At 43.7% G+C, this 12,676-nt stretch overlaps 1 protein-coding gene across 13 annotated transcripts in view; it reads left to right on the top strand.

The window, feature by feature from the left end:
* ZBTB20 (zinc finger and BTB domain containing 20) overlaps positions 1-12,676 on the top strand; it is a 920,614-nt gene that overhangs the window by 894,463 nt on the left and 13,475 nt on the right. For all 13 annotated transcript variants that reach the window (XM_023728689.1, XM_023728690.1, XM_023728687.1 and 10 more), the window contains one exon: positions 4,821-6,422. In XM_023728689.1, the coding sequence (XP_023584457.1) occupies positions 4,841-6,422 (1,582 nt within the window). In that variant the 5' untranslated portion in view covers positions 4,821-4,840. The remainder of the gene's footprint in view (positions 1-4,820; positions 6,423-12,676) is intronic.

The following is a 12,676-nucleotide window of genomic DNA, read 5'->3' on the forward strand; positions in this document are numbered from 1 at the left end:
AAGCTTGTATCTATAAAAATCCACCTTGGCTTGTCAGGTTGTATATCTGTGCAGGTTTGAGTTTGTCTCTGTGGTTTTTAATAGAATTGGTCACATTACTACAATAATCATAACTCAGACTATTTAACAGATCATTTTTTGTGATCACCTCTATAGGGTTGCCTGATTATTTAGATAGACTAAATTTGCAATCCAGTTCAAGCAAACAAGCAGTTTGAATTTTTTATAAGATTGTGTGTATGTGTGTGGGGAAATGTGTGTTTGGGGTGTGAATGTGTGTGAGATAATAACAGCTTTTGCTGTTGACCATTTTTCATCTCTAAAGGAATCTTCATCATCACTTCCAGTGCCTTTATTTTTTCTTCTGTGTCCTAAGAATTAGGATGGTCTGAGATCTTTGGACAGTCGAAGTTTCCTTCCTCAGTGATCCAATATTACGTAGTAAAAAGAGTATCAAGAAACTTGGGTTCTACTCCCAACCCTGCCACTTACTAATGTGTAAAACTTTGGGCAAATTATTTAGACACTTAGAGGCTCAATTTTATGTCTAATTGGAATAATATCTGTCCTGAAAACCTATAGGATTGTTGTAAAAAGTAAATAAGATGTTACATGTGAAAATATTTTGTAAACTGTAAAACACTACAGGGATATTACTTATTACAATAATTAAGATAAAACTTCTTCCCAGAATTTTCTGAAAGTCAACTCTGTCATACGCGTTATCTCTTGTGGTAACACTGTGATTGGTGCATGCTATAAGCAAATATGTGTTTAAAGAGTGTTTTCACCTGTGTGGGAAAATGTTTTTTTTAATAAGTCTATCAAAGAGAAAGTGATTACTTCTACTCAATGATGGTGATTTTATCACAGATACCACCAGTTTTACTACTTACTGTTTTACTTAAATGAAATAGGCCTTAGTGGTAGTAAAATTATATATCAAAAACTCTACTCTTTCTGCCAGGACAAGTTGTTTTATCTCTTGCATTGTTCCATCTATAAACTTTTAAAAGCCCCTTAAGTTAGATGACTGGGATATGTTGGAGTCTGAAGGCCTAGAAACACAAAAGCAGTGCTAAGTCATGGATAGGTATAGAAGTCTTTGCAGGGAATAGTAGACAAACCCTTTCACACAACTTTACAGCAGACCCGTGGACACGTAATGGTCAGACCTCATTCAAGAGTGAGGCATATGATATAGTGAAGCAGTTAAGAGTTTGGACTCTAAAGCAAGATTGCCTGGGTTCAAATGTCAGTCATACCACCTATTGCCTATGTGGCCTTGAGTGTGTTTCTTAGTTTCTCTGGCCTCAGCTTCCTTATCTATAAAATGGAGGTAAAAATACTACCTACTTCATAAGGTTATCTTGAGGATTAAATGGAATAACATACATAAAGTAGTTAGAACAGTGCTCGTGTGGTGCAATGGATCACTTTTATATGGGTTTTCTCACCACAGTCTTGTTTTTGTTGTTAGGTGTCATCGAGTCAGTTCCGACTCATAGTGACCCTGTGTACAGCAGAACGAAACACTGCCCGGTCCTGCGCCAGCCTCACAATCATTGTTATGCTTGAGCCCACTGTTACAGCCACTGTATCAGTACCTCTTGTTGAGGTTCTTCCTCTTTTTCACTGACCCTCTACTTTACCAAGCATGATGTCTAACTCTTAGCAAATGATTGAGTGGGACTATGCAAATAAGGTGTCTGTGGCCCACCAAGTGTATTAGACAGCTTGCTAATAATGCAGTTAAGTTGCATGGCACCCTTGTGTGGGTGAGACCATGCAAATAAGGTGTATGGAACTCTAACAAGGAGACTGGTCAGTTTAACCATCCTGCTAGGCTTAAAATGAGCCATCCCAGAGGTGGAAAGGGGGGACCTCACTACTACCAAGAAGAAGAGATGGGAGCAGAGTACATCCTTTGGACCCAGGATCCCTGTGCTGAGAACCTCCTAGACCCAGGAAACAGAGAGAGCTGTAACACTGGAGATGGCAAGAAGCAGTAGCAGAAAAATGGCAGCAGCAGAGGCCGCAGAACCAGGAGACAGTGCAGTGGGCTTCCTGGCCTGTGGAGCAAGAGAGCTGATGCCTTCCTCTGGGGCCATATTTTATATTATATTAACACGATTAAAGGGATTCACGATCATTCTTCAGTCTGGCAAAGAGAGTCTGTTTTATATAAGTGAAAAAGATGGAAGTTGCAGCCTAATGTAATATATCAGGCACATAACAGATCTGGTGGAGGTTGGAAAAAATTATCTTATAGAAATTAGTGCAAATTGTATGACTGATCATGGACCTAGAGCCTGTAGGCATATGAAGTTAAGTGGATATACTTAAGGTTGACTGTGTAAAGGTGGGAACAAAGAAATGAATGATATCTAAAAGGGTGTAGTCACACTGACTGAGCTCAGACAGGATGAGGAGACCGAGTGAGGCAAGGTGGAGAAGCTAGTTGAGCTCAAACTCCCCTGAGTAGTTCCTTTAACCTACAGCAAAGGAGAAGGAACCTGAGGAGGTGGGCATTCCTCCTGTCTGCAGGCCATTAACCTCTGGGGTTGCTTCTCAGAGGACCAAAGGGTATGAGTTCAAAGCCAGAAATCAGTTCTCAGGCTGAGCTCTTGGAAGTTGTGAAGGTAAGAAATGAGGAATCCAAGAATCCAATTCTTGGACAGAAGAAATTTTTAGAGCCATCTGAGAGGCGAGGTAGAAGAATAGGAAAGAACTAAGACTTAGTGCTGTAACCACCTGTTTTCTTCTTAATCTGTTATCCAGATGTTACCAACATTATCTCTTTCTGCACAGCCTGAAGTATAGGAGTGGGTCAGACCATCCACAGCCTCCAAGTAGCTATATATATGTTGCCTTCCTCCTCCTGGTAGCTGTTTGATACTCCCCTCTTGCAAGTGGATACAGCATGGCAATTGCCTGGGGCAATCATATATCCTTGTCCTGGCCTAATTATTAATGGTGCTCCTTTTCATGCTCAAAAGTACCTGGTTTGAACGATAGATATGATCACGTAGTGCACCCCACTCTCTAGGGTCAATGCTGCCATCTCTGACCTTTTTAGCATTCCTTCGTCATTAAGCCTCAGAAAACTCAGAAAACCACCCATATCACACAGAGCCACCCTAGAAAATGCTCAAACATGGTGCTAGTAAGGGAAGCAGGGGAGAGTGCTCCTATAGTTAGCATACTGTAGCCCATCCTTCAGCTGGGAAACATGACAGTAGCTATTGGGTGGATATCTTAGTCTGAGTAGCATTATCCAAGAGTTTTTGCATATATTGGGTTTTTTGTAATGTGCTATGTAAATTAATAGGAAAGGACTTTATTTTTTTAACTATGAATATTGCTGTCTGTGAATAAGATAAGGAACTTCAATAAGTTGGGGGGAAGTGTAAGCTTTCCCACAGGTCTGTACTTAGGTAGTGTGTTGTGATGGCTGCCTTTCTCGCCATGGTCTTGTAACTCCCACCAAATGACTGGATAGGACTATGCAAATGAGGTGCTTGTGGCCCACCAAGGGAATTGGACAGCTTGCTAAAAATGCAAATAATGTGCATGGCACCCTTGTGGGGATGGGTCTATGCAAATAAGGTGTATGGAACCCTAACGAGGCGATTGGTCAGTTTTGCCATCCTGCTGGGCTTAAAATGAGCCGTCCCAGAGGTGGACCAGGGGCCTCACTACCACCAAGAAAAAGAGACAGGAGTGAAGTGCATCCTTTGGACCTGGGGTCCCTGCCAGAAACTCCTACACCCAGGAGACACAGAGAGAGAGCTGTAACACTGGAGACAGCGCAAGACAGCGAAAAGCGGCAGCAGAGAAATGGCAGCAGTAGAAACAGGAGACCAGCACAAGACAGTGCAGAAAGATTCCAGGCCCACAGAGCAAGGCAGTTACGGTAGGCTTGGCGACCCACGGAGCGAGAGAGCTGAGCACCTTCCGGGCCGAGGCTTACTGGTGGAGTGGGGTGCCCCCTGGGCAGAGCTAAAGAGGTTTGTGACACTTGCCTGAGGAAGGCAGAGCCCGGGCCAACCCAAGACGCCTGATAGGCCCAAAGGCTGAGGGCCATGGAGAGGCCTGTCTACAGGCATGGTGGAGAAGCTGTCCTGACCAAAGAACTGTATTCTGAGTCCTTCCTGATCCTGAATTGTAACCTGTTAGTTCCCTAATAAACCCCATTAACTGTGAGTATGATCTGTGAGTTCTGTGTGGCCATTGCAATGAATTATTGAACCTAGCAGAGAAGTAGAGAGTGTCATGGGAAGGACGACTGGTGTCAGAATTGGTATAAAGGTTGGAGAGAGGAGGTATGTCTGACCTCCACCTCATAGGAATCAGCCTTGGGCTGTTGATCTTGATTCTCCTTCCCCCTTGTGAAGCTGGAGGAAGGCAGATGCCCCTGCCTTGCCATTTTTACAGGTAGAGAGTTCCATGAGAACAAGTCCTCTATTTGCCTGTCAGTTCTTCTTTGCTGAAGTTGTAAGAATAGCGGTCTGGCTATTAGGACCCTCTACTTTAACTGACCACTCTGGCTGAAACTCTGGGATAAGATTAATATGAATTCAATACCCAAAAATAGCTGTTGCATTGAGGCCAGAATTGGAAAAAAGTCAACGTGTGGTTTCACTAGGCCATCATCCCTGCCACTTCATCCCTGACCATCTCCCCGTACAGCCCTGCTTGGGCATGCAAGGAGGGTGCTTCTGGGAGCCATGAGCATTACCAGCTGAGCCCTAGGTGTTAGGAAGGCAGCCAGCCAGCTCTGACCCATACCCTGTTTTGTCTGTCTTGCCGTGCTGCAGGTGACATAAGTTGCAAGGGGATGACCGAGCGCATTCACAGCATCAACCTTCACAACTTCAGCAATTCCGTGCTCGAGACCCTCAACGAGCAGCGCAACCGTGGCCACTTCTGTGACGTGACGGTGCGCATCCACGGGAGCATGCTGCGCGCGCACCGCTGCGTGCTGGCCGCAGGCAGCCCCTTCTTCCAGGACAAGCTGCTGCTGGGCTACAGCGACATCGAGATCCCGTCGGTGGTGTCGGTGCAGTCGGTACAAAAGCTCATTGACTTCATGTACAGCGGCGTGCTGCGCGTCTCGCAGTCGGAAGCCCTGCAGATCCTCACGGCCGCCAGCATCCTGCAGATCAAAACGGTCATCGACGAGTGCACACGCATTGTGTCGCAGAATGTGGGCGACGTGTTCCCTGGAATCCAGGACTCAGGCCAGGACACACCGCGAGGCACCCCCGAGTCAGGCACGTCGGGCCAGAGCAGTGACACCGAGTCGGGCTACCTGCAGAGCCACTCACAGCACAGTGTGGACAGGATCTACTCGGCGCTGTACGCGTGCTCCATGCAGAACGGCAGCGGCGAGCGCTCCTTCTACAGCGGTGCGGTGGTTAGCCACCACGAGACTGCGCTTGGCCTGCCCCGCGACCACCACATGGAAGACCCCAGCTGGATAACACGCATCCACGAGCGCTCACAGCAGATGGAGCGCTACCTGTCCACCACGCCCGAGACCACGCACTGCCGCAAGCAGCCCCGGCCCGTGCGCATCCAGACCCTGGTGGGGAACATCCACATCAAGCAGGAGATGGAGGACGATTACGACTACTATGGACAGCAAAGGGTGCAGATCCTGGAGCGCAACGAATCCGAGGAGTGCACGGAAGACACCGACCAGGCCGAGGGCACCGAGAGTGAGCCCAAGGGCGAGAGCTTCGACTCGGGTGTCAGTTCCTCCATAGGTACCGAGCCCGACTCGGTGGAGCAGCAGTTCGCCGGGGTGGCACGGGACAGCCAGGCCGAGCCTGCTCAACCCGAACAGGCCACGGAAGCCCCTGTGGAGGGCGGCCCGCCGCCGCACCCGCTAGAGACAGGCGCGTCTACTCCGGAGAGAAGCAACGAGGTGGAGATGGACAACACGGTCATCACTGTCAGCAACAGCTCCGACAAGAGCGTCTTGCAGCAGCCTTCGGTCAACACGTCCATCGGGCAGCCATTGCCAAGTACCCAGCTCTACTTACGCCAGACAGAAACCCTCACCAGCAACCTGAGGATGCCTCTGACCTTGACCAGCAACACACAGGTCATTGGCACAGCCGGCAACACCTACCTGCCGGCCCTCTTCACTACCCAGCCCGCGGGCAGCGGCCCCAAGCCTTTCCTCTTCAGCCTGCCGCAGCCCCTGACAGGCCAGCAGACCCAGTTTGTGACAGTGTCCCAGCCAGGCTTGTCGACCTTTACTGCACAGCTGCCAGCGCCACAGCCCCTGGCCCCATCCGCAGGCCACAGCACAGCCAGTGGGCAGGGCGAAAAAAAGCCTTATGAGTGCACTCTCTGCAACAAGACTTTCACCGCCAAACAGAATTATGTCAAGCACATGTTCGTACACACAGGTGAGTGTAGGCACCCTGGAGGCCTGGCGCAAGGGGTGGGAGGGGGCTGTGGGAAGGGAGGGACAGGACAACAGGTGAGAGGGAAGGTTGGGAGTCACCTCGCAGATTTTAAGGAGACTCCACCACAAACCATCTTCTAGAGTCCCAACTCTGCCCCCATCTCAGGAACAAAGCACCCTACCACCCAGAGGCAAAACTGCAGAAACCCTTGATGGAGAAGGCCATATGGGAAGAAAGCCTGATAAAAAACTTGCAGATAACATGTCCCTTCCTGACGTGGCAGTTTGTAAGACATTCTTTGATCCTAGGTGCTTAGAACTGGAAGAGTCCTTGGAGGTCACATATTCCAGTCACCTTATTTTTACAGATTCAAGTTGCACAGGCCGAACAGGAACGAGAGAATTAGTCTGCAGGAAGTTCTCCATGAGCCATCAAAAAGGCGGTGCAAACTTAAGCTGCATTCATGATTCCTGAAATGAGGAGGGGTGATAGACTCGCTCTAGTCTCTATTGATTATTATCTGTTTTCCACATCTAGAGACAACAGTCTGTTCTAGAAACTACCTTACACCAGGACTATAGACTGACTGGGATGCATTCAGAGGAGCAATGATGAGGGCAGGGAAGGGACACAAAGCCACAGTTGAAGGTCCCAGAGATGTTCAGCTGCAAAAGAGAAGACTCGTGGTATCATATGTCATTCTCAAGTACTTGAGTATCAAAGACAGCATAATATAGTGATTAAGAGCTTGAGCTCTGGAGTCAGAGTGACTGGGCTTGAATTCGGGCTTAGCCATTACTGAATTTGTCATCTTGGGTGATTACTTAACCTTTCTATACCTTAATTTACTTGTCTATAACATGGGGATAATAGTGACACACCTTCCTTTTGGTGCTGATTCAAGGGTTAAATGAATTTATACGTGAAGTTCTTGGAACAGTTACTTCACATACACTCTATAAATGGTAGTTATTTTTAAGATGGTTGCAAGGAAGAGACATAAGCTTATTCTGTTTGACTCCGAAGGGTAGAACTGGAACAGTGATCGGAATCTGTAAGGAGATTTTTTTCAACTCAATAAAAGAAAGTTTGTCAGCAGTCAGAGCTGTGCTAAGATGGGATAGACTGCCTCCGAAGGGAGTGAGTCCCCTGTAATTAGAAGTGTTCAAGGAGATACTGAATGAACATTTGGTAGGGATGTTGCAGAGGGGATTTGTTCATCAGGTGGGTTGTTGGGCAAGATGGCGTTTCATTCTCTGACTCTGGTTCTAGAGCTAAGATCTCCTGACCTCCCAGCCAGTGGTCTTTCCTAGCTCGGTAATGGGAAAGGACAGGCATAGAGAGTGGGAACACCACAGATGCTTCTCAATATCAGTGACCACTTGTGTGATATGATCCTACACAGATTCTCTTGTTCCTAAAAATACGCACTGCCAGTGATGCTCACAATATTTGAATTTCTCTCAGGAGTGTCATTCTTCTGGTAAACCTCTGGTTCCAGAATATCCGTGTTAAATGACAATTAAGTTTGTCTGAGAAAAAAAATTAGTTTCTCAAAGTAACCTTGTGTCTCAGGTCAGGAATCTGAGGGGTAAGACATAAAGCAGGTAAGTTTAAATTGGGAATAGATGGGAAAGAGAGCAACAGACAAGGTACCCAGCATGGAAGTGGACAACCAAAATGGAACATTACTTAAGATGAACATTGCCTTCTTTGCAGTTCTGCTTAAGTTGGAACATTATGTAAATAAATGTGTCTTCATGTGAATCAGTGAGTCTTTTTTTTGCCCTCCGAGAACCAAGTTTTATTTGTTTGTTTGTTTTTATTGTGCTTTAAGTGAAAGTTTACAGTTCAAGTCAGTTTCTCATACAAAAATTTATACACACGTTGCTATGTGACCCTAGATGCTTTCCCTATAATGTGACAGCACACTCCTCCTTTCCACCTCTGATTTCCCATGTGCATTCAACCAGCTCCTGTCCCTTTTTGCCTTCTCATCTCGCCTCCAGACAGAGCTGTTCATTTAGTCTCATGTATCTACGTATCTACTTGAGCTAAGAAGCACTCTCTTCACGAGTATCATTTTATGTCACATAGTCCAGTCTAATCTTTGTCTGAAGAGTTGGCTTAGGGAATGGTTTCCATTCTGGGCTAATGGAGAGTCCGGGAGCCATGTCTTCCAGAGTTGCTCCAGTCTCAGTCAGACCATTAAGTCTGGTCTTTTTACTAGAATTTGAGTTCTGGACCCCACTTTTCTCGTACTCCATCAAGGACTCTCTGTTGTGTTCCCTGTCAGGGCAATCATTGTGGTAGCCAGGCACCATCTAGTTCTGGTCTCAGGCTGATGGAGTCTCTGGTTTATGTGGCCCTTTCTGTTTCTTGGGTTAGTATTTTCCTTGTGTCTCTGGTGTTCTCCATTCTTCTTTGCTCCAGGTGGTTTGGGACAAATTGATGTATCTTAGATGGCTGCTCACTAGTTTTTAAGACCCCAGACGCCACTCACCAAAGTGGGATGCAGAACATTTTCTTAATAAACTTCGTTACGCCAGTTGACCTAGATGTCTCCTGAAAATATGGTCCCCAGACCCCCACCCATGCTACTCTGTCCCTCAAAGTGTTTGTCTGTATTCAGGAAACTTCTTAGCTTTTAGTTTAGTCCAGTTGTGCTGACTTCCCCTGTATTGTGTGTTGTTCTTCCCTTCACCTAAGATAATTCTTATCTACTGTCTATGTAGTGAATACCCATCTCCCTCCCTTCCCACCCTTGTAACCATCAAAGAATATTTTCTTCTGTGTTTAAACCATGTATTGAGTTCTTATAATAGTGGTCTCATACAATATTTGTCCTTTTGCAACTGACTAATTCCACTCAGCATAATGCCTTCCAGATTCATCCATGTTATGAGATGTTTTGCAGATTCATCGTAGTTCTTTATCTTTGCATAGTATTCCATTGTGTGAATATACAGTAATTTGTTTATCCATTCATCCCTTGATGGACAGCTAGGTTGTTTCCATCATTTTGCTATTGTGAACAGTGCTGCAGTGAACATGAGTGTGCTTATATCTATTCATGTGACGACTCTTACTTCTGTAGGATATATTCCGAGGAGTAGGATTGCTGGATTGTATGGTACTTCTATTTCTAGCTTTTTAAGGAAGCACCAAATCGATTTCCAAAGTGGTTGTACCATTTTACATTCCTACCAGCAGTGTATAAGTGTTCCAGTCTCTCCACAACCTTTCCAACATTTATTATTTTGTGTTTTTTGGATTAATGCTAGCCTTGTTGGGGTGAGATGGTATCTCAGTCTAGTTTTGATTTGCATTTCTCTAATGGCTAATGATCATGAGCATTTCCTCGTGTATCTGGTAGCCACCTGAATGTCTTCTTTGGTGAAGTGCCTGTTCATATCCTTTGCCCATTTTTTAATTGGGTTATTTGTCTTTTTGTTGTTGAGGTTTTGCAGTATCTTGTAGATTTTAGAGATTAAACACTGATCGGATTTGTTGTAGCCAAAATTTTTTTCCCAGTCTGTAGGTTGTGTTTTCCCTCTTTTGGTGAAGTCTTCTGATGAGCATAAGTATTTGATTTTTAGGAACTCCCAGTTATGTAGTTTCTCTTTGGTGTTTGTGCATTGTTAGTTATGGTTTGTATTGTGTTTATGCCATGTATTAGGGCTCCTAGCATTGTCCCTATTTTTTCTAACATGATCTGTATTATTTTCAATTTTATATTTAGGTCTTTGATCCATTTTGAGTTAGTTTTTGTGCATGGTGTGAGGTATGGGTCTTGTTTCATTTTTTTGCGGATAGATATCCAGTTATACCAGCACCTTTTGTTAAAGAGACTTTCTTTTCTCCATTTAACAGACTTTGGGTCTTTGTCAAATATCAGCTGCTCATAAGTTGATGAATTTACATCTGGATTGTGAATTCTGTTTCATTGGTCTCTGTGTCTGTTGTTGTACCAGTACCAGGCAGTTTTGGCTCCCATGGCAATATAATAGGTTCTAAAATCAGGTAGTGTGAGGTCTCCCACTTGTGTTCTTCTTCTTCAGTAATGCTTTAGTTATCCCAGGCCTCTTCCCTTTCCATTTGAAATTGGTGATTTGTTTCTCCATCTCATTAAAAAAAAATGCTGTTGGAATTTGGATCGGGCTTGCATTGTATCTGTAGATCGCTTTGGGTAGAATAGACATTTTCAAAATGTTGAGTCTTCCTATCCATGAGCAAAGGTATGTTTTTCCACTTATATAGGTCTCTTTTGGTTTCTTGCAGTAGTGTCTTGTAGTTTTCTTTGTATAGGTCTTTTACATCTCTGGTTAGATTTATCCCTAAGTATTTTATCTTCTTGGTGGCTATTGTAAATGGTACTGATTTGGTGATTTCCTGTTCTAAGTTCTCTTTGTTTGTGTAGAGGAATCCAACTGATTTTTGTATGTTTATCTTGAATCATGATACTTTTCTGAAATCTTCTATTAGTCCCAGTAGTTTTCTTGTGGATCTTTGGGGTTTTCTGTGTATAAGATCATATCATCTGCAAACAGAGATACTTTGACTTCTTCCTTACCAACTTGGATGCCCTTTATTTCTTTTTCTAGCCTAATTGCTCTGGCTAGGACCTCCAGCACAATGTTAAATAAGAGTGGTGATAAAGGGCATCCTTGTCTTTTTCCCATTCTCAAGGGGAATGCTTTCAGACTCTCTCCATTTAGGATGATGTTGTCTGTTGGCTTTGTATAAATGCCCTTAATTATGTTGAGGAATTTTCCTTTCTATTCCTATTTTGCTGAGAGTTTTTATCATGAATGGGTGCTGGACTTTGTCAAATGCCTTTTCTGCATCAATTGATAAGATCATGTGGTTCTTGTCTTTTTTTTTTTTTTTAATGTGATGGATTACATTGATTGTTTTTCTAATGTTGGACTATCCCTGCATACCTGATATTAATCCCACTTGGTCATGGTGAATTATTTTTTGATATGTTGTTGAATTCTATTGGCTAGAATTTTGTTGAGGATTTTTGCATCAGTGTTCATGAGGAATATTAGTCTGTAATTTTCTTGTTTTGTGGTATCTTTACCTGGTTTTGGTATCAGGGTTATGCTGGCTTCATAGAGTGAGTTTGGGAGTATTCCATGATTTTCTATGCTCTGAAATACCTTTAGTAGTAGTGCTGAAAATTTGGTAGAATTCTCCAGTGACACTGTCAGGGACAGGGCTTTTTTTGTTGGGAGTTTTTAAATTTCCTTTTCAATCTCTTCTTTTGTTATAGGTTTATTTAGTTGTTCTACCTCTGTTTGTGTTAGTTTGGGTAGGTAGTGAGTTTCTAGAAATTTGTCCATTTCTTCTAGGTTTTCAAATTTGTTAGAGTACAATTTTTCATATTATTCTGTTACGATTCTTTTCATTTCAGTTGGGTCTGTTGTGATGTCACCTATCTCATTGCTTATTCAGGTTATTTGTTTCCTCTCCTGTTTTTCTGTTGTCAGTTTGGCCAGTGGTTTATCGATTTTGTTGATCTTTTCAAAGAACCAGCTTTTGGTCTTGTTAACTCATTCAGTCATTTCTCTATTTTCTATTTCATTTAATTCTGCTCTAATTTTTATTATTTGATTTCTTCTGGTGCCTGAGAACTTCTTTTGCTGTTCTCTTTCTACTTGTTTGAGTTGTAAGGTTAATGTTTTGATTTTGGCCCTTTCACTTTTTGGATGTGTGCATTTATTGCTATAAATTGACCTGTGAGCACTGCTTTTGCTGTGTCCCAAAGGTTCTGGTAGAATGTGTTTTCATTCTCATTTAATTCTGTGAATTTCTTTATTCTGTCCTTAGTTTCTTCTATAAACAAACAGTTTTTGAGTAAGGTGTTATTCAGTTTCCATGTGTTTGATTTTTTTTCCTTGCTTTTTCTGTTGTTAATTTCCACTTTTATGGCTTTATGGTCAGAAAAGATGCTTTGTAATATTTCGATGCTTTGGATTCTGTTAAGGCTTGCTTTATGGCCTAATATGTGGTCTGTTCTGGAGAATGTTCCATGTGCATTGGAAAAGAAAGTATACTTGGCTGCTGTTAGGTGGAGTTTTGGTATATGTCTATGAGGTCAAGTTGGTTGCTTGTGGCATTTAACTCTTCTGTGTCTTTACTGAGCTTCTTTCTGGATGTTCTGACCTTCACCGAAAGTGGTGTGTTGAAGTCTGCTACTGTTATCATTGAGCAGTCTATCTCTCTTTTCAATGCCATTAGAGTTTGTT

This window comes from Trichechus manatus, unplaced genomic scaffold, assembly GCF_000243295.1.
Source record: "Trichechus manatus latirostris isolate Lorelei unplaced genomic scaffold, TriManLat1.0 scaffold00026, whole genome shotgun sequence".
Taxonomy (NCBI): Eukaryota; Metazoa; Chordata; class Mammalia; order Sirenia; family Trichechidae; genus Trichechus; species Trichechus manatus.